Genomic DNA, 23,666 nt, shown 5'->3' with positions numbered 1-23,666 from the left:
GCAGTGACAAAATGAAGTCAGAGTAACCACCACTCCCATTCCCACAGTTCAGTTACCCAGCATTCAGGAACAGGAAAGGAATTCCAAGGCACCTGATGAATAAGGAGCGTATGTTGGCCATATGGGTTTTTACCGTAACAATGTTGTAGCTGTCTTTTCAATACAAAGTCTGTGTTAAAGAGAGACACATTTAGGTGAAAATACCATTATCATTTCCAAAATTAACCTAGGAAGCAGGATTCCAAGTTAGCACATTGGCTAACCCCAATATCTGTGCAAAAGACATCCACTGGTTAAGGGCCATGGCATTTGTGTCTATCAAATGTTTTGATCAGTGAATCTCAGTTTCCTTATTTACAAATTGCGGATTTCAAAAGTACCAGAAAAGAAAGAACTTTGTAATTTAGCACAAAGCAGTGGAAATAATGGTAAGATAATATCCATTTTCCTAGAGCTTTTTCATTGAAACTCCTGGTAGCACTGAGATGCTTTAACAAGGAACAGACTGTGCACTGAGGAGCGCTGTAACAGGAACCAGTCTGACTGCAAACGTACCTTGTCTTGGGAACTCATCCGACTCCCTGTGCACCAGGTCAGACACTCGGTTGCCATAGTGCATCCTGCTGTCGTGGTCATAGGCCTTGAGGGTCTCACTGGAGCTGTAGGACTTCTGTGTGGGCACCCTGCAGTCCTCGCTGTCCAGCGAGGAGCTGGTGTAGCGGCACTGCTTCCCGCAGCGGCCCCGCGTCAGCGAGCGGTGCCTCCTGTCCTTGATGTCCATCCTCCTGAGCCAGGCAGTGCTGCCAGGAGAGCCACTCTTCTCTTTGGGGTCACTCGCTGCCACCTAGCAACGTGAAAGGATGAGAAAGGAGTAAGTGATGCTGCCACGACATTTTGTTTTATTCTACTTTCCCTGGCTTGTCCTTGAAGGACAACGTGGCACAGATTGAGAAGAAAGGGGAGGTCCACATCATGCATCCTCTAAAAAATTGAAATAATTGACCAGAGTTGGTGGAGAGAAAAAAATTAAATGCTGTAAGATAATTGCATTCTATCTAAATGATTCTATCATCTAAGAGTTTAAAAAACAATGATAAAACAACAACACTGTCATCGTTTGATTGAACTCTGGTAACAACACAGAACTGACAGAGCAATATTTATTTCTGTTGTGCAACAGAAGAAAAGTAGACTCAAACCAGCTTTAATTATTTCCATTCTTCCTGCAGGAAGGCTTGCAATTAAGACTGAAGCATGCAGGAGAGTTCCAAAGAGGAGACAATTCCTATTCAGCGTTAATGTATTACAGAGCTGGACATTAACAACGTGTTCACAAGCAGCAGCAACTGATTCTATGGCCCCTGGTTAATATTAATCCAAGGCCCTGCTCTGAAGGTGGACAAAGTTTCTCCAAAGGTCCATCCCAGCCGTGACATTCCTGTGTGTCTGTGAGTGTCTGAGCACACTTTGGGGCTTGGCTGCTCTTGTGCACCCCAGAACATGACTGGATGAGCTCCTTCACCACCCCTCAAGTTGACCATTTATCCAACTCAGCACTTGGAGCTCTTGAAAACTGTCTAAATCTCTTCTTGTTCAATGGACCATAGAGTTTTTTACAGTGTGCTTAATTAGGACACTCTTACAGTGGCATATAGACTTTAATATATGCATTGTTAGCAAACAGAAACTGCAAAATGAAAGCTACTGTAGAAAAGAAATACAGTAAAAGCACAAACACCCTACCCACTGGGGTACTAATTATTTTCAGCTGGCATTGGTATGTATGTCTTTTTCTCATGGCATTCTATGCCCAGGTCTGTGCCAGTCCTGAGAAATCCTCATGACAAATTTTTTTGCTGGAAATAAAATATTCCCGCCTAAAAAAAATACTTACATTTGCTAATAAGCAAAAATTGGAACAAAACATCTTGCTTTTCTCTACATGGCTCGGGAGTTGAAGGATGGTTTGGGTGAGTTAGCTGGGACAGCTCAAGAGCTTTTCCTTGCCCCTGTCCCCTCTCAGTCCAGGTTTCCCCTGCCAAGCCCACCCAGCAGAACGTGCCCAGGCCAGGAGCTTTGCTTAAACCACCAAAGCATTTCAGCAGTGACTCCTCGTGCCACCTCTGCCACCAAGGGAGCAAACTGCAGCAGAGGATGATAAAACAGGCAGAAGGCAGCCAAGCCTTTCCTTGTGGTAGCTGTTTGCACCTGCAGGAGAAGAGGTCACAGCACTGGCACAAGTATTGGCTAAATCATTGCTTTTTGAAACAGATTATGGGCCTAAGAGGGAATAAATGTACTTGGCCAGAGGAGCTGGTGACCTAGAGAAAAGGTTTCTTGCCTTCATTTAGATTTGACATTTAGCCTTGTTGTGGTTTTTTGGTTTTTAGGGTTTTTTTCTTTCTGTACTTTAAAGAAGTTAGGTAACCATGAGAAACAGCTGCTTTAAACCACCCACAGGTATTCTGCAATCTGTGAGGAATAAGGACTGTAAACATGCTTACTTTTTTCTTTCTTTTTAATTTATTTTTAACACTTCAGAGAGGAAAAAAAGTCACAAAACAACACCTACAGAAAAGCCAAAACAAAAGCAGAGACATTTGGCACTTGAAACCATTAAGGTTTGTTTCATAACTTCAGATTAAAGAGAAATTTTACATTCCTGTTTCTCAGCTCTCTGAACATGGAGTGGCTAAGCTGACTCCCCCATATCTGAATTTTTTAGTTCAACTCTTTGGTGCTGTAATACTGATTGAACTGGAAAGCATGTTAACTGTAAAGCATTTTAACAATGGTGGCATTAAGAGTTTCTTGAAGTTTCAGGAGATAAATGATCATTTAGATTAACAATGCCTGGCTAACGGATCCCATTTTAATACTCTCTCATCAAATCCAGATATCAGTATATTACAATTATAAACACAGAAACAGACACAGACACTACAGCATGGAGCAAAACCTGCCAATTACTCTCTGGGAGCCCTCATGATGCTATTCAGCACAAAAGCCTGTCATTCCATATGAATTCTATATTGTCTGTCAGCTCAGATAAACAAACAGCTTTTTGTTTTTATGACTGCTAAACTTAAAGCTGTCTGGCCTGATTTCTATTGTTTCTGAAAGAACAATTAATTCCTTGTTACTGTAGTTAAAAGAAGGATTTACTCTGACTGAGATTAAACTTCTGAGTATTTCCAGGACATTAGCTTATGAAAGCATCTTCTCAGGAAGACAAGAGTTTTTGAAATTGTTCCCTCAATAACCATTATTTTTTAGAGTTTTGTGCAATTCCCCTACAAAGACAAATGTAAAAGGAAATGGTAAAACAGTGTTCCACTTCTGATCATGCCTAGAAATATTCCTCAGTACATGCACAATATGAGGCACAATGTCTTTGCTACAGTAACTTCAACTGGCTAACACAAGAAAATAAATGCAGAAATGTCCCAAGATCTTGTTACAAGAATCAGACATCAGAATAACTTGGTGAATAACTTGATTTTATGACACCAGACGATTAAAATTTCTTGAACTTTACTAATTTTAGTAGGTCCTTCAAATGCTGTATATAAAATGATAACATTTTTATCCGAAGTTTAGTTCAATGTAATTTTCATTATTTTAGAATAGTTTTATTTTATGTTTTCCTTTTTTTTTTCATTACTTGAGGACAGATCCCAGGCATCTGAGACTAAATACATCTACCTGAACACAACAAAATATTTTCAGGGATAATTCTCTCCTCCTCACCTGTGCTTTGGGGATTTATTTGAACTTAAAGCAGCCAGGAAGAAACCAGTTCCAGAGCATGATGCTCAAACCATTCTCAAAACTTAGACAATGGTATCACCATACATGGCTTAAAACACAGTCAATTAAGTTGTGAAACAGAAAAGCTATTACCTTTTTTTTTTTTCATTCTTATGTTAAATAAATTAAATACTGATTCAATTCAGTGCTAAACACCTTTCCTGTTAGACAGTGAAATATTTATGTACTGTATTCCTGGAAAGGTAAGGTGTGATAGCTTTGCTTAGAGAATAATGGTGAAATGCAATTTGAGTTCAGAACTCCTGATACTCTTTGACTTGTCTGTCTCAAGGGCACTCTGTGAATGGTTTATTTTGAGTCATTGACCTAAATCATAACTGATTTAGTAATTTCTTTGTTTCAAAGGATTTAACTAATACAGCTCATCCTGACCCACTTACACTACAGAGCAGTACAACCACTAACAAGTGGCTTCAACTGTTTTTCTCATCTAGTTTTGGTTTAATTATTTCAGAAACACAGGAGGTCTGACTAATTTTCTGAGAAAGGTGTTTATTCAGAAAATATTTATTATTTATAATGTCCTGCTAAAGGGCTGGCCAAGTTTCACAGGAATACAGTCTCAGCTGATCTGGACCATCCATAGCAGTCAATCTAAAGCAATAAATAGCTCAGCTGTACTTGCTGCTGATGTACACAGATCCCATGTGCCCCAACTTACACACGTGTAATACATTCTGACTCACAACTCATCCAATATAAGATTTATTGTGGTTCTATAAAGCAACTATGTACCTGCCCATGACTTGGGCAATTCTAATGAGAGCATAATTTAAACTGTGGGCAGTGCAAGGGCATTAAAACACTGCACGTCCTGCAGGGACAACAGAGACAAGGGGGAACAAAGAGGGAGGACGAGAGAAGAAAAGGCTGAGGAGAAGAGAAGTGAAAAATAGGTTTTTGTTTAGGGGATTTAAAAAAACTGACCACTCCTCTCTGTGTTAGCACAGGCAAATCAATGGAAGGCATGGAGGGAGGGCTCAAAATGAATTTTAATGGCTTAGTGGAGCTTATGCTAAAACTCTCTGTAAATTTAAATTTGATTCATACATTTATCTAACTCAAGTAAGGGCTTGTTTGCTGCATTTTGTAACGATCCTGACATGATTACAATGTACAGGGCCATTAGAACTGCCACTCACACCACACAGAGCCCAGGAATCACTTGGAAGTTCAGGGAAAACAAAGAACCTCACATTTACATTGTGCCCCCAAATCACCTGGCACAACTAAATCAAAACACTACAGTAGTGCAGACAGTGTCGGAAACCGCCTTTTTTCTTTTTTCCCCATTTTTTTTTTATTTAAAAGTAGCACACCATGTACCAATCTGAAAAAAAGGTTCCATAAAAGGCTGGACTCCTTTTCAGGAGCAGCAATTGGAAATAGGCTTGTGATTCAGATATTCAAATGCTGTTCATTATTTTATGCAAAGACTATTTTTCAAAATGAGAAAATGCAACAATTCAGCTGTGGTGCCATACAAATTTTCAGGCAAAAAATTAAAATGGTTACTCAACTGCTGTATTTATTTTTTGATTTTAATATTAGTGAAAAAGAATATCTCTACTTCTGGATCCTCTCTGTGTATAAAAACAAAAAGGCAATAAACAAAATGAAATTTTAAACTAAATACTACAACTAAGTGCACTACAATACGTGCACTTAGATGAAGTAACATTGATGACAAGTATGTTGGTTTTGCAGCAAAAACCAAAATATATTTGGACTGTCTGTCTGTTTGGTGTACCCTCATTTTTTGTTGATAAATTGTTCTTCTGAATTTTTAATTTTTTTTTTTCTGTCCTAGTACTGAATTCTTGTTTTAGTGAGCCACTGTATATTAAGCTGAAAATTAGATATATTTAGTATGAAATGGTAAACAGCTATGTCAGAACAGTTGTGATGAATGATTCAAGTTAAGTAACATAAGACACATAATGCTTATAGGCATTCTGTGTTCTGCTTTATTGCAGAAAAAAACTGGGTTTTTTTTCCTTTAAATAAATAAAAGCTCTAGGAAGTATTTTTAGGATAATGGCAGTCAAAATGGTACACACAACAACAAAATCAAGCACTGTGCCAAATATTTATCCCATATATGTATTTTTATCTGTTTAAATATACATCTTTTTATTTCTAGACTGTCATCAGAGATTTCTGTACTCCAGGAACTTCTTATAAATCCCAGAACTGTTTAAATCTATTATGAAAATAGCATTCCATTAAGAAAACAACATGGCATTGAGAAAGGATGAAAAGCCCAGGAGCTAGAGACAGTTTTCAAACAGTGTCCCATCATTCACTGACTGTTGAGAGTTAACCCCTTATTCCTCCCTGAATGGATTCCCCTTTCCATGGGGCAGGGGAGGAGGGGGAATGTGAGCCCAGCTCTCCCCTGTCCCCAGGGGCCTCAGAACCACAGCTCACACCAAGGACTAAGGGAGAGTTTCTTTCTCAGAGCCCAGCTGGAAAAGCTTGTTAGAGATGGATAATGAGATGACTGGCTCTTGCAATTAAGGGATAACTATTGTGTGAACGCTAAGAAAAGCTTCAGTGATCTTTAGTTATATCATTGTAGTTTAGATGTCCTCTGTTCTCCCCACAGCTCCCTTTCCCCCCTGTATTGTTGCCATCACACAGCCAGGGTTGTCTGGGACAGGTACAAAGAAGCTGCACGTGTGCCCCTTGCATGGGGCAGTTGGGGATGGAAAAGCTTGGGGGTGCTTAGGGGGTGGGCATGGCAACACCTGAGTTAACAAGAAAGCAGTTTCCACTGATAAATGGCACAGAAGAGCTGCCTGACAGACTTTGGGAGGGACCAGGGCTGGCTGATGCAACCCCAAGGGTATAAAAGACTGAGCATCCATCTTGAAGATGAACTGGCCACGTGACATCCAAGAGGGGCAGTTCCCAGCACTGTGAATTTTTCCTTATGTAGTCCTTTGTTGTGTTTTTGTTAAGGTTTAAAACACCTTTTTACATTTTCAAAGTGAGCAGTTGTTTCTCACAAAATTCAGGTACCGAGTCATAAATGTTCTTAAATGTGGCTTCTAGTTTATGCACAAGCTGGGGAGCACCACTGATTTGGAAACCACACCAGTAAAATTTAATTATCAGCAAAGCATCTGCAGTGTCCCAGGTCTGAGGCAGAGAGTGGCACAAGTGAACCACCCAAATCTTTGTGTTCAGCTGCTACAAACCAAGTGCTTGCCCTTCTCTATATGAGAAATAGAAAACTTCACAAACAATATTCACTTAGTGCCTCAATAGCCATAGAGTATATTTAGTTGATTTTTCTTGAAAACTGTCTGAAATTCAGTAAAATATTGTTGGGATAGCACAAAATTCAGTAGCTGATCATCAACTACCCTATTGATTCCCATCCTAGAAGTTACAGCAGCCATGAGGAGATTGTGGCACAGTCACTCAGAGGTGAGAAAAGCTCATTTTTCAGTGAAGGGCTTATAAATACCCCAAAGTGGTACTAAGCAGAACATTGCTAGTTATACAATGCTAGTTATATATAGTTATAAGGGGGTTGAAATCTTTTCTTCCCACAGAGGCAAAGCCATGCAAAGTTTTCAAGTTTTTCCTATTTGAGAGCGTTCTTTCTTCTTTTTTGGGTGAGGACTTAACTATCACCCATTCCAGAAAAAGAAAAAAATATTTTACCCAGGCATAACATACTTTCACTACTAACTCACAGCTGTTTACAGATATTTATCAGACTTTTGAACAGCCAGAAGACCTAAATGTGTATCATTCTTATTCTACAGCAAAGGTTAAGCACCATGAAGATAAGAGTCCCACCCAAGGTCACAAAGTGAGTTTGCTGCACATTTGAAACCCCAAGTCCCAGGGCTTGGTTTCCTGCTCTCAGTATAATATTTATCTCAATACTTCGATCACTCCATGCAGCCAGGTTAAAATAAATAAATAAATAAATAAATAAATAAATAAAATCAAACCACTATAAAACAACACAAAAAGCCAAGTTCTCAATTAATATAATTACTTAAAATTGGTATAGCTGAACAAGTTCACAAAAACAATTTAAAGATCAAATACAAACTGGTCACTTCAAAAGACTAAATTTGCTAGAACTAATTTCCTACAGAACACTGTTACTCTTTCACTGCCTAGAAACAATAAACAATAATGATATCTACTGCTGAACTGCTATTAATGAAGAAAGGTAGAATAATTTATCATTATATAATTAAGACAATGCTGTTAAGCATGCTTTAATGATTCTGTATAATAGTTTCCTATCACTAGAGAATACTTTTGAAACAGGGAGTAATTGTCTAAATAATTTTTGATTAAGTCCTTGATCAAACTGATCCACATTTATAGAAGTGAGACAGATCTAAATGCCCATACAAGGAGAGACAACTTGCTTTATTTAATTGTCCACGGGTGATGCACTTATTTCATTCTAATCCTAGGTAAAATGCTGTCTTTAATTAACCTAATGGGATTTTCAACCTTACCAGCAAAGGAGCCAAGACATCAAGCAGGTTGGAGCATAAGTTGCGCTCCAACCATTCCCCTCTCTGTTTTGCTTTCACCAGCACCTGGTCATTTGTTCATTTAATTATTCACCAGCATTTTCCAGTGTGCTGTCCTCTTGTCAGGCTCCTTTATCTTTTCATTTTCTCAAAAACCTTATTTATGGCCAGAGTTTCCATGATGGATTTGAATAGTGTCCATATCCACAAGCCTTTTCCTTCCCACCCACGCTAATCCATCAGCTGTCTCTGGGAGCTCCTGGGCACCGTGCTTCCATATTGCACTCGAGGATTTGGATTTTAAACAAATCACTGTGCCATCAATTTGGAGAAATGAAATATCAAAGGATTTATACTTCTCTTGCACCCAAGAAGGTCCAATGCCAAGAATTTTAAGACAGTTCCTTCCTAATTATTTTTCACTTCCTTATGTTAAAACACTCTGTAATTCTATACCCATTGGGCACCTCCACTCCTGCTGGCAGCAGCAAAACCTGTACCACTGGGTCCAAATCAGCCAAGAGAGAAACACCAGGAATGTGCCTTCCACTCCTTGTTTACAGATGAATACACAGCGCAGGGAACTCTGCCAGAATCTGAGATCAGCAAAGCTCCTGTGCACATCCCATCCTACTGCGAGATGATCGTGCTGCTCAAGAAGTTTCTTAGCTATTTTCAGACATCTACAGGACTATTCTTAAAACTCATCAAATGCAGAAATCATGCAAGCAGTTATGGGTTTAGGTACTTATCATTTCAGTCAAGAACACCACCTGTTTTTCAGTCTACACTTAAATAAATTTCTCTCATTCTGTCTAAGAAACAGTCCCTTTCTTTCTTTAAAGCTTCCACAGAACCTCTCTTGCCTCAATTTGATACTAACAATTTTCATTTGCTTATTAACAGGAGCCTTTAATACATTTTCCCCCCCGCTAGCAGTGTCAATCTAAAAATATTTTTTGCAGAAGGCTTCACTAGAGACCATTGTTAAGGCTGTATAAACTTATATGGTAAGGAAAATCAACAATATTTTAAAATGGCTAATAATATTTAGTAGAATTTCAATAAAACTATTCCAAATTACACATGTGAATTTTTCTTAATTACACTCAGTTAAGCTCTGATATCTATTAGAGAAAACCAAAAGGGGGGAAAAAAAGGGGAAAAAAAGAGGAAAAAAGTGAGAGCGTTTCTATTTATGTGAACTGGTACTTATTTCTTGTGAGTTCTCCACCTTTGTAAACACATAGATTTTATCAGAAATAACAGCTTCCTGAAGTGATTCTTTGTTTTAAAAGGTTCAAGGTAAGCGAAGAAAAAGTTAAAAGAAAAAAGAAATAGGAATGGAAAACAACAGAACATTGTGATAAGGCACACAGAATGGATGACATTATTTCTCAGCAGCCTCCATACAACTATTTGCTGAAACATTTTGAATTCTAGCTAGATCACATCAGCAAGCAATGAAACTTTGCATAATGAAGTAAGAAAGTTACACTGGAAGATTCTCAGCTAACAAGTGTTGTTCCATCTTTTAATAAAGGAAAATTAATTGCTTTATAGAAATTAATTAAACCTTGCAGTGATGAATACAATGAACACAACCATTATAAAAAATGACCAGTTGTAACTCAAATGTCTGAAGTGAATTTCCAGAGTCCACACATCAAGGGGTCGTCAGGGATGGAACTGAGAGTTTGCCACCCTGAGAGCTGGTCCATCCAAATCTGCAGTGCAGGGTTTACTCACATAACATCATAGCAGAAAAGAACACTGAGGGTTATCTTGATTAATGGAATTTTTTTAAATAACCTCAGTCAAGAAAAACACACTTCTAGAAAATCAACTAATCCAAGACCACAAAAAGCAGCAAATATCTCAATGCTGTACAGTCACTGTGCAGACATCACTACATCCTCTGTTCCATCTCAAATTGTGAAGAAAAAGGCCCCGGTCCCTCCGGAGGAAAATCTCTCTGGAGAAAAGGCCACATGCTTCAGCAGACATTATCTCCTGTTATCTACCTAATAATTCAGGACAGAACATGTACTCTAATATTCACTCTCACACTGCAGATTTCTTACACAGGACCATCATCCTGCTTACTCCCTCCTAGCTGTGGGTGTCTCCAAGGAAAGCCTGGCATTGCTGGTGGATGAGGGGTTTCCTCGGTGTCACCCTGCCACCAGCCACTGCTCACGGGGCTGGGCTGGCACAGAGAAGCCCATCCTGGCTCCTCAGCCCTGTGTGACATCCTCATCCCACACCCCACAGGGGGTGCCTGGAGGCAGCTGGGGACAGCAAGGGCTGAGGCTGCACCAGCCCGGAACAGGGGAGCTCATGTGGGGAGAGCTCAGAAAAGCTGCCACATGAGAAATGCCAACAGCCCTCTCCAACCCACCATCTGTGCCAGAGTTTCACCAAGCAGGATCAGTCAGAAAGGAGAAACAAGTTAAAAAATGCTCTTAAAAGTGCATGGAATCTCTGCAAAACCCATTTGGTCCTTTCTTACATTGCCCTTTCACAGATTGAACAATAACCAAGCTGCAATGTCTAATTTCTTCACAACTCTAAGCTCCCTGCATTAAAGCCAGCCCCCACAATTTTGCCATCTGCTGCCTGGATTGCTGTGCATCCAGCACAGGGATCCCGACGTTCCTCAACTGCCATGGTCCAACTTCCAGGCAAAAGCATCAGCTCTCTGTGACAAGGACAGAGATCAAACCCAAGGGAACTTGGCAAGAAGCATTTAAAAAAAATTCAAAGCAAATTCTGCTTCACCTACTACATTCAGTTTTATCACTGACTCTTGCAAAATAAAATGTATCCCTTCAATGAAAACAGTTGATTTAAACTAAGTTTTTATTGTATCTGTACAGCCATAGAGACATCCTGATCTCCATCCACAGTATATGAAATTCACAGGGGTTTAAAATTCCCTATACTCCAAAGATATTGGACAAGTTTGAACAAGTTCATAGCTTTGTTTCTCAAAACAGAAAATTAACTGCAGGTCCAAAGCTTAGTCAGTTCTTTTTCTGAGGATTAGATGTTAAGTACAAAGAACAAAATTAATAAGGCGGTTTAATAAAATTTACTTTGTGAAACCAGAATTCTCTGTGGTTGTAACCAATTTATTGTAAATTAAACACAAGCCTTAAAATGCTCTCTTTGTTCCAATTCTGTATTACCTACCAGGGTAAATGATTTCTTGGTACCATTATTTTTAGCAGTACTTTATAGAAGGCAGTAATACTGCACAGAGTTCTCCCATTAAACAAGAAAGGTGTTCCCAAATTGGAGCAAAGTGGAGGGAAGGAAGCCAGTGTCTCAAGAGACTGGAACATGGGATCTACATGGAGAGATGAAGGAACTGGACTTGTTTAGTTGCAGAAATGGCCAGCAGTGGCCTTGCTGTTTCTGTGAGGCCACAGAGAAGAGGGAGATGGGGCTTTACTGGGGGCAACCAAAGGGGAGTGAGAAACCACCAGTGCAAACTGGCACAGGAAGTTCTGAACAGAAATGAAGTGAGTAAAAATCCCTCTGGGGACAAATAAGCACTGGACAGGTTGCTGCAGGGTATGGGGAATTCTGCTCTTTTTCAAGACTAAACTACACAAAGCCCTTAGGAGCCCAGTCTCAGTTCAACACTGACACTTGGATTAGGTGAGCTCCAGAGGTCCTTTCCAGCCTCAGTGTGCCTATGAGGGTCTTAATCTAGGAAAAATTCCATAACCATCAAAAAATAGGAAGAACCAAAAGAACTATTTATTTTAGAAACCAGCCTGTAAAGCAAACACACAAGGCAAGCTTTGTAAGCTGAGCATGTAGGCTTACAAAGCCAGGGGTTTTTCAAGTAAAAAATCATCTAAGTTTGAAGGTTTATAGCTGAATTCCAAGCTTGAAGAGCACAGTAAGGCAGAGGCTGCATTCTGACACTGCAGTGGGGTCCTGCTACAGCCACAGTGTGTTGTACCAGGATAAAATGAAATGGTTTTGCTCCTTCTTCAGTTCCCCAGCACAGACCTTTGAGGGAATACAGTTCTAGAGTAAAGAAAATGCCCAGGAACTAAAAGCACAATTTAACAAAAGTAAGAAGCACAATCGCTATCACAATTCCCAAGACACTACTGCAAGCTCATTCATTTCCAAACATGTCATTTGACAGTGTTGACTTTGAAACAGTCCCTTAAAAATGTGAAAGCAAACCTAAAAGAAAATAACTCTGCCATATGTTGAGATGACACTGCCATAAATTTAAAGAAAGCAAAACATGAGAAGGAATGGTAACCTCTAACACTCACCCCTCCACCAGGCAGAGCCACAATCCTGTCTTATGTAAATCAATACAAGGTCTATTCTCTTTTCACTGAAGATTTTGTCTTTTGTTTGGAGGCCCAGGAAGCATGGCATTCATCTGGGCCTGTCCTACAGATATATGGCCAATGACCAGCTTGAGATCTGTGCGTGATACACAGGCATATGGTACATTATTCTATCTGGAAATCTAAGGATTGTTTTAAAAGATTTTATTTTTACTAGAAATCAAAACTTAAATTGTTATAGTAATTTACCAACAAATTTCTATTTCCATTGCTGAGCAGGGCACAGACCGTAGGTGTGAACCTACAACCCCACAGAAGTCAGTGCTGTTTTCTCTTCCTGTACAATTTTGTCTGCCAAACTTCAAAAGGCAGGCTAAATGCAGGCTAAAATCAACTGGCATTTTGTCTCACTGGGTTGGTAAGTACCCTTCTGCTGTATTTAAATCTCAGCAGGAGTGTGGAGAACATGAGCTACTAGGCCTGGGACTAGAGAGAGAGCAGTTGGCCAGCAGAAACTGTGAAGGAAGGAATACTTTACTCAAGTCCATGATGCGAATTAGTGTTGGTAATTGTTGAGATGTGCAGAGCCAATAAAGTGTCTTAATTAACCACCTCCTTTGTAACTCCCCCCTTTGTGGCCCAGGTGAGTTCCCATCCATGCTGGGCTATCCAGAATTTCACATTGTATTTCCAAGCTCATGAACGCACCCCTGCAGCCACAGCTGCACCTCAGTCCCCTGAACAAAGTGTGCTCTAAGTAACATCCTACTGCACCTTCCACCAGTGATTTTAATAACGCTCCACCCTTTAAAGAGCTGCTTTTCTTCCCCAAGACAAGCACTGCAATCCCCTATTTTAATACAGAAGTCACTGAGGCAGAGGAGAGCAAAGTGCAGCAGCCCTGCTGTTCAAAGCCTCCCCTGAGCAATAGGTCATCCTCCCATACAGGCAGTGGGGAAAAGAATCTCCTGTATCTGTGCCTATCAGAGCAGGAAGGAAACTGGAACCAAATACTACAAATGCTTTATTATGCTGAACTGAAATCAATAAACTATGAACAGTTGTAACCTAATTTACTAGCAAACAGAACTGAAAAGATATCTGACAAAGCTTTTCATATACATTAAGAGCCATCAGATTGTAATTTTAGGTCAATATCAAGACCTAGAGTAAAATGATCTATATACCATTACCAATTTACTCATTTGCCCAAATTACCTCAGTAAATTCTAACTTGCATGAAAACTTTCATGAATTATTAAAATAAAAAATAAAATGTAAAGGAAAGAAAAGAAATCTCTTCCTTGACGCCGTTGCCACTGAGGTGCACATGTTGTTCATCAAAAGCAGTGCTGGGACTGTGACAAGCAGCTCCTGGAAGGGTGGATCTGTGAGCTCAGCCCATGGCAGGGGGGAGGTGATGATCCCTCAGACTTGCCAAAAAGAGTCTCCTACCCAAAAAAGAGCAGGACTGACCAGGGTGTATTTGGGTGTTTGGTCAGTGGCATAGCCAAAGCCACTCAAAGGGACATCTCCTCCACCCTCCCATTGAGATTCCCTGCAGGACAGCAGCCCTTGACAAGGCTGGTTCCTCTTTGCACTAACACAGAATTACAGGTGGCATAAAAGATGTGCAGGGCATTGGGCAGCAGCAGTGAACACCCCTCCATCAGTAATTCCTGCTCCTCCAGGGAAAAGCACTCCCTGAACCAGACAGCTTCCCACAGACAAGAGTTCTGTGCTTTGAGAAGCAGCTGGAACTGCAAACAGAAAAAGAAAACAAGTATTTGTTCAATTAGAAACAAAACAACCAAGACCAAACTGAGCCTGTGTTTAAACCACTAATACTGGTTTCAATTCTAACAGCATTCAAGATACATGATTCATTATTTTTTATTTCAGCTACTATAAGAGCAAAGGATTTCCATTTACATCACTCAGCTGTCCAGTTTCATTCCCATTTCCTGAGAGGCAAGATAAAAAAAAGAGACAATTCCCAGACTGAGCAAGCACACTAAGAATTAACTACTGGGAAAAGAAATCAAGCTTCAGCAATTTAAGACTGTCCAGCTTCACAATTTTAATTGAAAAGTAAGTTTTAGTCAAGATTTGTTAAACATACACAAATTAAAAATGTCTTTGTTTGAACTTCTGCAGTGGGTATTCTCTTAAATAAACATGTTATTTATTTAGTTTGGCATTGAGCCCCTTTTATCATTCTCATAAAAATATTGTCAAAGACAAAGCAGTTTGCATGAACCCTTGTTCATGTAATATATATATTTTGAATTATTTAGTTTTACTTTTGAACTTCTGGTCAACTTTCAGTTTTAATTTTCAATATTTTTAAAGTAGCCTGATCGCATAGTCCTGAACTAAAATAATAAAATGAAAAAAAGACTAAAAGGAAAGTAAATAAATTTCTTAAGAATAGCTCACAGAGTAGGGTTATCTCTGCAGTTTTGAATTGAATTTACATGTTAGAAGATGTGCAAAGGAGAGATTCTACAACACAGAACTCAATGCTTGGGGTAACTCCCCAAGAGAAAGACCTATAATAACCTCAATTGCAATTGATTTTATGGAGGTGGAATAACCTTTAACTGAAAAGAGTGATTCTTAAACATAAAATAAACCATTTATATCTCATTTCCTAGAAATATATTCAAGGAAGTCTATATACTTCCATAATATCTTGAGAAGTCTATATGCTTCCATAAGATCTTGCTGGAATCCTCAGTTTTCCAGGTGGTGTGGCTTAAATTTTGAAAGCAGCTTAGAAATTCTAGCCTGAACAAGCAATGCCTCTCCTCTTTTTTTGCACAGGTGAAAAATCATAGATATGTGCCTTTCTTTAAGTCATTTATCCATTTGAAATATTTTTTATAGCCAGTATAAAAAACTTACGTGAGACTGCTGGAATATTTTCCAATAATCAAGACTACAAAATTAGGAAATGTCCCATTTAGAAATTGAGTTTTGAGTAATAAGAAGGAAATACAAACTGGTCCACAGTGCCATGCCTCCATTTAGACTGCACTAATGTTAGTTCTGATACACTGCAAGTGCATCACCAGACAGATGGTCAGATCAGGACTTCAAATATATGTGACTTAAAAATTGTAATTCAACATGAAATTGTGACATATCAGTTAATTAGATTTTGTTTAATGAAGAATCAGAATGCTTTTAGAAGTTATTTCTTTCTATAGAGAGATTTGTCCGTACTTCCTAAGAATTCCAGAAATTAGATAAGTCTAAGGATAAGTCTCTACTTATCTATGTAGAACCAGGCTAATCCTCACTTTGCTAAATAACATCATTTATCAGAGGGACCAAAAGCAGAATTCCTTATCATTCCCACTAGGAATTTAAATAGGAAAAATGTCATGTCATGAAAAACTCCCAAAATCTCTCCTAAAACACACCCACATGAGATTACAAATGCTGTGCTCAAGCTCCACAGTTAAACCAAACCTCTGTGATTCACATGAGAGCCGGGCACAGTAAAACCACACAAAGTAACCACAATGGAAAAGTATTTGGGGCAGCAGAGCTCTGCTCCAGATCAGAGCTGTGAAACAAAACCAGTAACACAGGAGGTGCCCAAAACAGATCCCATGGGCAGCTAGGTACAAACTCTGCAGCAGGTAAAATGAGAAGATTTAAAATAAATAAAATAATTTCTTTTAAAAGCCCACAACAAATAAAGGTTGGAATTTGATGCTTACATTTCACAGCAGTGAACTGACAAGATTACAAGACTTTCTTTTTCTCTATTTGTAATCATAACTTCATTAACATTTTGGGGGGTTCAGCTACTTGATTTTGACCCATTTTTGTGCCTGAACTTATATAAATTTCTTAATTTTGAGTGTTCCCCAAGCCCATCTGCATTTCTAGAAACAGTTCTCCTTTTTTCTCTTGATTTCACAAATTACAGGTGCAGTGCATTTGCAACAATTCTCCTTATAAATGAATCCAGCATGGGACAATAGCACAGATTTTCAGAATTCATCTATTCCTCATGTGCATTTCCAAAATTACTGAAAATTAATGAGATTCTACAGTGTGCATTTAAATTCAGCTCTTTGAAGTAATCATTACTAGCCAGGCAAAGTCTATTGAAGAAATGGATTGATGAAAGAAAAAGAACTAATGCACTATCCCTGTACCTACAATACCTTTAGACAGTTGTAACTGCAATTCTGGATCTAAAATACACTAAAAAAGAGTAAATTCCATATTCAGTGCTGACCAAAATAATGAACTTCTAAGTATGCTGAACATGCCTTAAAAAATGAAGTCTAAGGACTTTTCTTCTCTGAAAGGTAGGTTTTTTTCCCCTATCAAAACTCAATTCCCTTTTGTCCCCAAATAAATAAGATTTTACACACAACTGAGTTTATCTGCCTCAAATCGATTAAAACATTAAAATCAATCTTAAAAAAAAAGTATAGTTAACCAATCTGATTATTACTGCAAGTCTTGTAGGAACCCAGATGTGCTGAATATGAATTTCACTGCTTGAAAGGTACTTTGGAAGGTGTTAGGCATTACTAGAATCCTTTCAAAACATGTGCAGCCACTTACAAAAAGTGTTCAGGAGCTTTACCCAGTTTGAAAAGAGCTTTTTCACAGCTTTAGTTTTATAGCAAGTCTTTTTAGGCAAATTTCAAAGAATGTATAGTTCACATAATTTAAACTGAATTCACTTATAATTTGTTATTTGACAGAGCTAATGCTTAACTGTTTCTAAGGAGTCTGCAAACAAAACTATTCCTTCTTTTATTCCCCAAACATTTCACTAAAATTATATTTTGCTTTGTTTTCACATTGAGGATTGAATTTGACACTTTAATGGAGAAAAGCAGCTTGTGCTGCTTACTATGCTACTAATTATTGTACTCACAATTTTCTTTGTTTTATATCAGAAGGAATTTAATGAGACTTACATTTTGAAATATAGCACTGCTGCTGTAGAAGAGGCTTTCTTCCAACAAATTCTGGTTCAGCATCCAAGCAGCTCAAAGAGTTTCTGACCAATGAGTTCACCCAGCAGCTTGCAGGTTTGAATCCAGATGTGGACACAACTGCATGTTCTCCAAAGCCCACCATGGGGCTTTGTTCATTGTTTCCCTCTCAGGTGTTTTAAATCTTATCTCCTCTTATATCAGATACCAGAAGCTATTTTCTGTTTAACAGTGCAAGGTTAATAAACACTTTTCAAATAATGTCATAATCTACTGTGTAGATCTTCAGAACCAGTTTTATCTTCTTCACACAAAGATAATGAGGATTATCTCTGCAGCTCCCATAAATCTCTTCACCTCCACTGAGTTGATGGAGATATGTTGATTTGCATTAGCTGGGGATTCTGCCAGTTTCTGCCCCAAGCAGGGGTAAGATCATGATTTTCAAAGCTCTTTTTCAGTGAAAACACAAAGCTGCATACCGGTAAAAGTCTTGGTTTTGTCAAAAATTTGTTTGCATTAAAATTTAAATACAGTACTTAAAATTTCAGTCAACTCATCAGAGTACACATTACAAATCAGTGGATTCTGAATTTCTGAGCAATGGTGGATAATAAAATCTCCATGTCCCTGAACTCATGTGCCCCCATCCCTCAATGCCTGTGATTCTGAGCTTTATCATCTCTACAGCTGCAGGTTCTTTTTTAAAAGACTTTTATTAAGGATTGTCAGCAATTCCACCTGCACACAGATTACTAATTAGAAAGGAAAAATAAGATATAAGATTTGGACCTAGAAATTGTAGTGCTTCATCACAGAACTTGAGATGAGTTGCTTTAAAGTATTTCCAAAGAGACAAGGACCAACATCCCAGCAAGTTGGTGAATATTTGCATGAAAGCATCAGCTCAGTTTCCATTTGAACCCAAAAGTTCTGCTCCTCACTTCCCCTTACACATGACATATGCTAACATTCAAATGAAGAACACTGCTTTTTCCATTATTAACATAAGAAAATGGGAGAATATATTCTGTAGACAGAATGAGAAAATATATAGTAATTTATAATGGACTAATCAAACAGCATGTATTCTGTTTTTATAACCTCCCATGGACCTCCAAAGGCAATTATAGCAGAGGAGTTTTCAGAGTTACACCTGACTGAGAAGGAAAGGTCTGTGTACATCAAATATTAAAAACAAAATCACTATAAATAACCTCTAACTGAAGCACAGCCTCAGTGACAACTAACATTCTTTTTTTCTTTTTCTCTCATTTCTGCCCCTTGACATTGCAGTGTGAAAACTGGAAAAGAAAAGATGGAATATACATCTATAGAATGACCTAAAATTTTCCAATTCTCCTGATGTTACCAGTGAGGGAAATGTACAGCCATGTGTGTGGCCATTATCTTCACATTCCAGTTTCTTTACTGCATCAACAAATATAATTGACCAGAAAACAAAGCAGTGTTAACTGAAAAACAATTCTGCTACAAAATTTTTAATAGGATATTTGATTTTCAATAGTATAAAAGGAAGACTATTCCATATCTCTCCTAAAATATTTGTAAATTACATCACAGGATAAGAGGTGGCCCTAACTATCTGAGCACCACTTGATGCTTGCTTTATGTTAATAGACACTCTCTCGAGTAGCTGTGCTTGAATATGTTATAAAGAATAAAAGGAAACACCGTTTAGCAGTGTTTTTAAAACCATGAGCAATTTCCATAATTTGTGACAGGCAGCAGATTTTGATAGTATCTCACATTGATTTTTATGTTTCCAGATGACAATCATTACACTATTATCTGCAGTTTGAGTAGTGGAACCTAACCTCCTAATTAGGATGAAAAACTGCTCCAGTTGCAACCCCAGTAAGACACAAAAAGTCAATAATTTTAATAAAAATTAATTTTAAAAACTCTACAAGGTTGTATTGGAAGTTATTCTGGCATGTCTATTGATTAACACTTGGTATTACATCCTATAAAGGATTCATTAAATACATCAATCTGAATGCAATATTTTGGTATTTCTTAGCTTTATTCTTTTTCATATTTTACTTACTATAAACTGTAAGAAAATAGAACAAAGCACTAACAGATCATTCAGGTAAAACAGCTTTTTGATTGGTGTCCTGGCTCCCCACTGCACTTAAGAGAAATATGAAGGATTAATTCACTCTGTGCTATACTCAGAATAAAAGGATGTATGACTGAGAGCTGGCATTTCCCTTATTTGTCAGCATCAAATGTCCTGACAAATCTCACAAATTTCCAAACACAAAATATCTAATTGCTGCCACGTACACAATCACTCATGTCTTGATTACTGTGGTCCTCTTTATCATGATCCCACAGATATTCTTCCTTTTAGGAATTTGTAAATCTGGGGTATGTGCACTAATGCCATGAAGATATTTCTTCATTTTCCAGTTTATGCTTGAATTTGAAAGAACTGTAACAATACTAAATGCAAAATTTGGTTTTTGAGAGCTGCTGAAATAGTAACATTTATTAACATGGCATCTACCTAGGCAAACTTGGAAACCATTAGTATTAGCTATACTAAAATTATATCCATTTAACAAAAAAGCTTTTACTAGTCCTGTTTCCATTTGCCTGAATTAAAAAGCTTTTAATGTTAATATCAGAGGTTTACCATGTAAGAGCTGTCTTTTTTTAGCACAGACATTTGTACTCCAATAAAGGTTGGAAAGAAAAAAAGAATTCCAGTGAAAACCCAGGAGTGATGCTGCTGCGAGTCTGGTGCTGCTGAGAGCTGTGAGCTGATGCTAGGTGGCAGTCCTGTGTAATTAAACACCAACCACTCCTCTGCATCTCATTCACTGCAGGCGTTTTTCAAAACAACCAACTCGAACATTTTGAATAATAATTTAAGCAACAAACACATCTCTTCTCCCCTTTACTTTCACCTCTTCAGAACTTCATTTCTTATACACAAAAGGTCTCAAAATTAAATTTCCTATTCATAAAGCTGTGTTCTAGCCCAGCAGTGTTATTTGGAACAGCTCACCAAACAGAAGGCAGACTGCAGTACTACACCCCATGCTCTGGTAGTGCACAATTTCCCACTCCTGTGTAGGTTCTGACCTCACTTTTCTCTGCATCTCAGAAACAGAATTACCTCGTGTTTACTTCCAAAGCCTGCTTTAGTCTCCAGATGTATTTGATTGAAGAGCTCACTTTAATCATTTGATCCCTTTAAATGCTTTTAACAAGTTACACGTTCACGTTCACAGTAGTTACAATTATTTGTAGCTATCACAGATAAAGGCTACAGCTATTTTACTAGACAGAATTTTAGGAATGGGTCTCACTTTGTACAATGTTTATTTCTAAAAGGAAAACTTGCTTAGTTCCCACAGTCCCTTGAACTACAATTCCAGAAGTTTTCCCAGGTAAGGCAAGTCAGCCTCCTGCAAAGGCACCAATGACACAGAGCTGGCAGGGAAACTTTCAGTACAGTGATCAATAAATAAATATAAGAACAAACCACATCAGTTATAGTCACGTTATTCCACAGGGAGAACTACAGTGTATATACATAATACAGTGAGGTTTCTTTCAAATTTAAACACACCCCCAAACAGGGAGGCAGAAGAGATCTTCCTGTAATACTGATACAAGAACAACACATTTACTGTGAAACAGACCTTTAAGGATCCAAGAATCACTGATTATGTATGAAGAGGCATCAGACCTCTCTGCCCAGGTTTCACTGATGATGCACACACATTTACTGTATTCATTCCAGAGTACTGGCTGAGATGTACAGCATCCCAACTCAATAAAAAAGCAGAATGGTCAATTAGGAGGCCTTAGAATCACAGCACAGAGATGTGTACATGAAGGTAAGAGCATGTGGCTGCTCCCTCACTATAATTAATAAACTTTCTAAAACTTGAGTCTGTTGCAAACACATCTGATGTCGGGGGGGCCCTCAAAACCAGTTTTTGTATCTAACTGACCTTATCCTTCCTTTCTAGGATACTGATGTTCTAGATGTGTATCACAGGCTCCTTCTTTCCAAGTAGTAGAGACATCCCTCCACATTTTAATATTTAAATATTCCATTTATTCTGGGCATTTCTAGTGCAGATCAGGGACACTGTGGTGCCCAATCATAACTACAGAATTCTCCACAATGCCAACACACATTGGCTGCACCTAATTCTACAGCACAGCAGGAAGAAACCAATTGTGTCACTGGAACACAGGAAGAACTACTTACCCTGACTCTAATTACCCAAAACATCAATTTAATCTACAGAGATGTTAAATAATAGGGAGGTGCTATTTTGGTGTATCATGTTAACATTTACACACAAGAGTGCTAATTTCTGAAACTGTGGTCCATCACTCAGTATTGTGACTGCCTGAATTCTTCTAAGGCATGTGGGGAAAGTTACTCAGGAACAATAAAAAGAGGTTTGTAAACCATCCACACCTGCTGTAGAGCTGTGTCAGTCCTGGAATGCCTGGTGTTGTGCCACCCTGCTGAACAAAGGCTTGAGGAACTTAACTCATTTCCCTTCACTACACAAATTGTAATTGTGGCCCCCGTGGCCCTGCAAAGACCAAGGCTCTGCATTCCAATCCAGCATCTCAATCCAAATCATGAGAAAAAGACCTCATCTAAGGAACACTGGAGTTCATAAATTCTATGGAAAGGATCCTATACAATATCACTTTCTTCTTCTCTTTTAACAGCTCTTCTAGCTTCTTCCCACTGAATTATAATAATTTATTTATTTTTTAGCAAAAGGTTAAAGCCTTTCTGGAAATGACAACAAGCCAACGTACGGCGGGTTTTTTTCCACAATGCAAGAGTTTATAATTGACTGCTTATGTAGTAATTGCTCTATTTATAGAGATTATTTGCAAGAGAAAAGTGATTGACATCACCTGGTATTAATGATAGAGGATTTATTTCACATTTATGACCTAAAGCTTCTACATAAATTGCTTTCCCTTCCTAAGATGCTCATGTTCCACATGAGTCTAGGGAATAAACGTACGAAATTACATGCCAACCTTATCTTTTGTACATTATCTAAAAAATACTACTATTCTTTAAAAATTATTTTTATAGACTAACTGCCTAAGAAAGACTCCTCCAAGTCACTTGGTGCAGTAACACGTAGCAGTTTCCATCTCTGCCTTTTGAGCATCCATGTTGGCAGTGCTGCTTCTCCTGCAAGTACTCCAGCACAGTATGGATTGTACATCCTTTCATTTTGATGGACAAAAACTCTGATGTGCAATCAAGTAATAGCATCTTTTTGTGACAAAAAATAAGTGAGACAATTGGCAAAGAAATCAGGGATGGAGAGAAGATCTGAGAAGATCCTCCATCTCAAAGTTCTGGCTCTCCAGTGGAAGATGAGAAATGTAGCAGGAAACCAAATAGTAAAAAGCCCTATAAAAGTATTATAGCCTTATATTCTCCAGCAAAATGGATCTGAACAACAGGAAAATTAAAGTGACAACACTGATGAAAAAGTATTGCAGATTGTAACTAACAATAACATTTACCTGTCATATAATTTCATTGAAGTCAAGTGAGAATAAACAGTCATTGTGTAAGACAAAAAATAACCACAGAAGGCTTATAAAATTTCAGTATCATTCATCTATTCATTGAAAGGATAATCAAGACCATGGCCTTTGAATTATTGTGAACTTACATTTCTTTTCCATGCTTTTGTTCTTGAACTGTAGCTTATTGCCATTTTCAATGCAACACAAAGCCATATATTGTAGAAATAACTGAAAATATTTTATGTCCTCCATTCATTTGCTGAATTATTTTTTTAAGATATGAGAGTTGGAATTTGTTTTCACATAATCCCTGGCAACATCTTCTTCCTAGAGCCCAAATCTATAAATGAAAGAAAATACTCCACTTTTATACAACACAATTGTTTTTCAACACTAAAATGGCACTTAGGTTTTTCCTAAATAAATTATAAAAAAAAAAAAAATTAAAGACAGGG

General features: G+C 38.1%; 1 protein-coding gene across 13 annotated transcripts in view; it reads right to left on the bottom strand.

Annotated features, from left to right (window-relative positions):
* Positions 1 to 23,666, bottom strand: part of TENM2 (teneurin transmembrane protein 2) — a 612,801-nt gene that overhangs the window by 479,628 nt on the left and 109,507 nt on the right. For all 13 annotated transcript variants that reach the window (XM_054288118.1, XM_054288120.1, XM_054288119.1 and 10 more), the window contains exon 3: positions 556 to 844. In XM_054288118.1, coding sequence (XP_054144093.1) covers positions 556 to 781 — 226 coding nt within the window. In that variant the 5' untranslated portion in view covers positions 782 to 844. The remainder of the gene's footprint in view (positions 1 to 555; positions 845 to 23,666) is intronic.

This window comes from Melozone crissalis, unplaced genomic scaffold (genome assembly GCF_028551555.1).
Source record: "Melozone crissalis strain CALT ecotype California unplaced genomic scaffold, PUWL_Pcris_2 ptg000061l_1, whole genome shotgun sequence".
NCBI lineage: Eukaryota > Metazoa > Chordata > Aves > Passeriformes > Passerellidae > Melozone > Melozone crissalis.
Note: the sequence above shows the minus strand (reverse complement) of the source record. Positions and strands in the feature narration are given on the sequence as shown.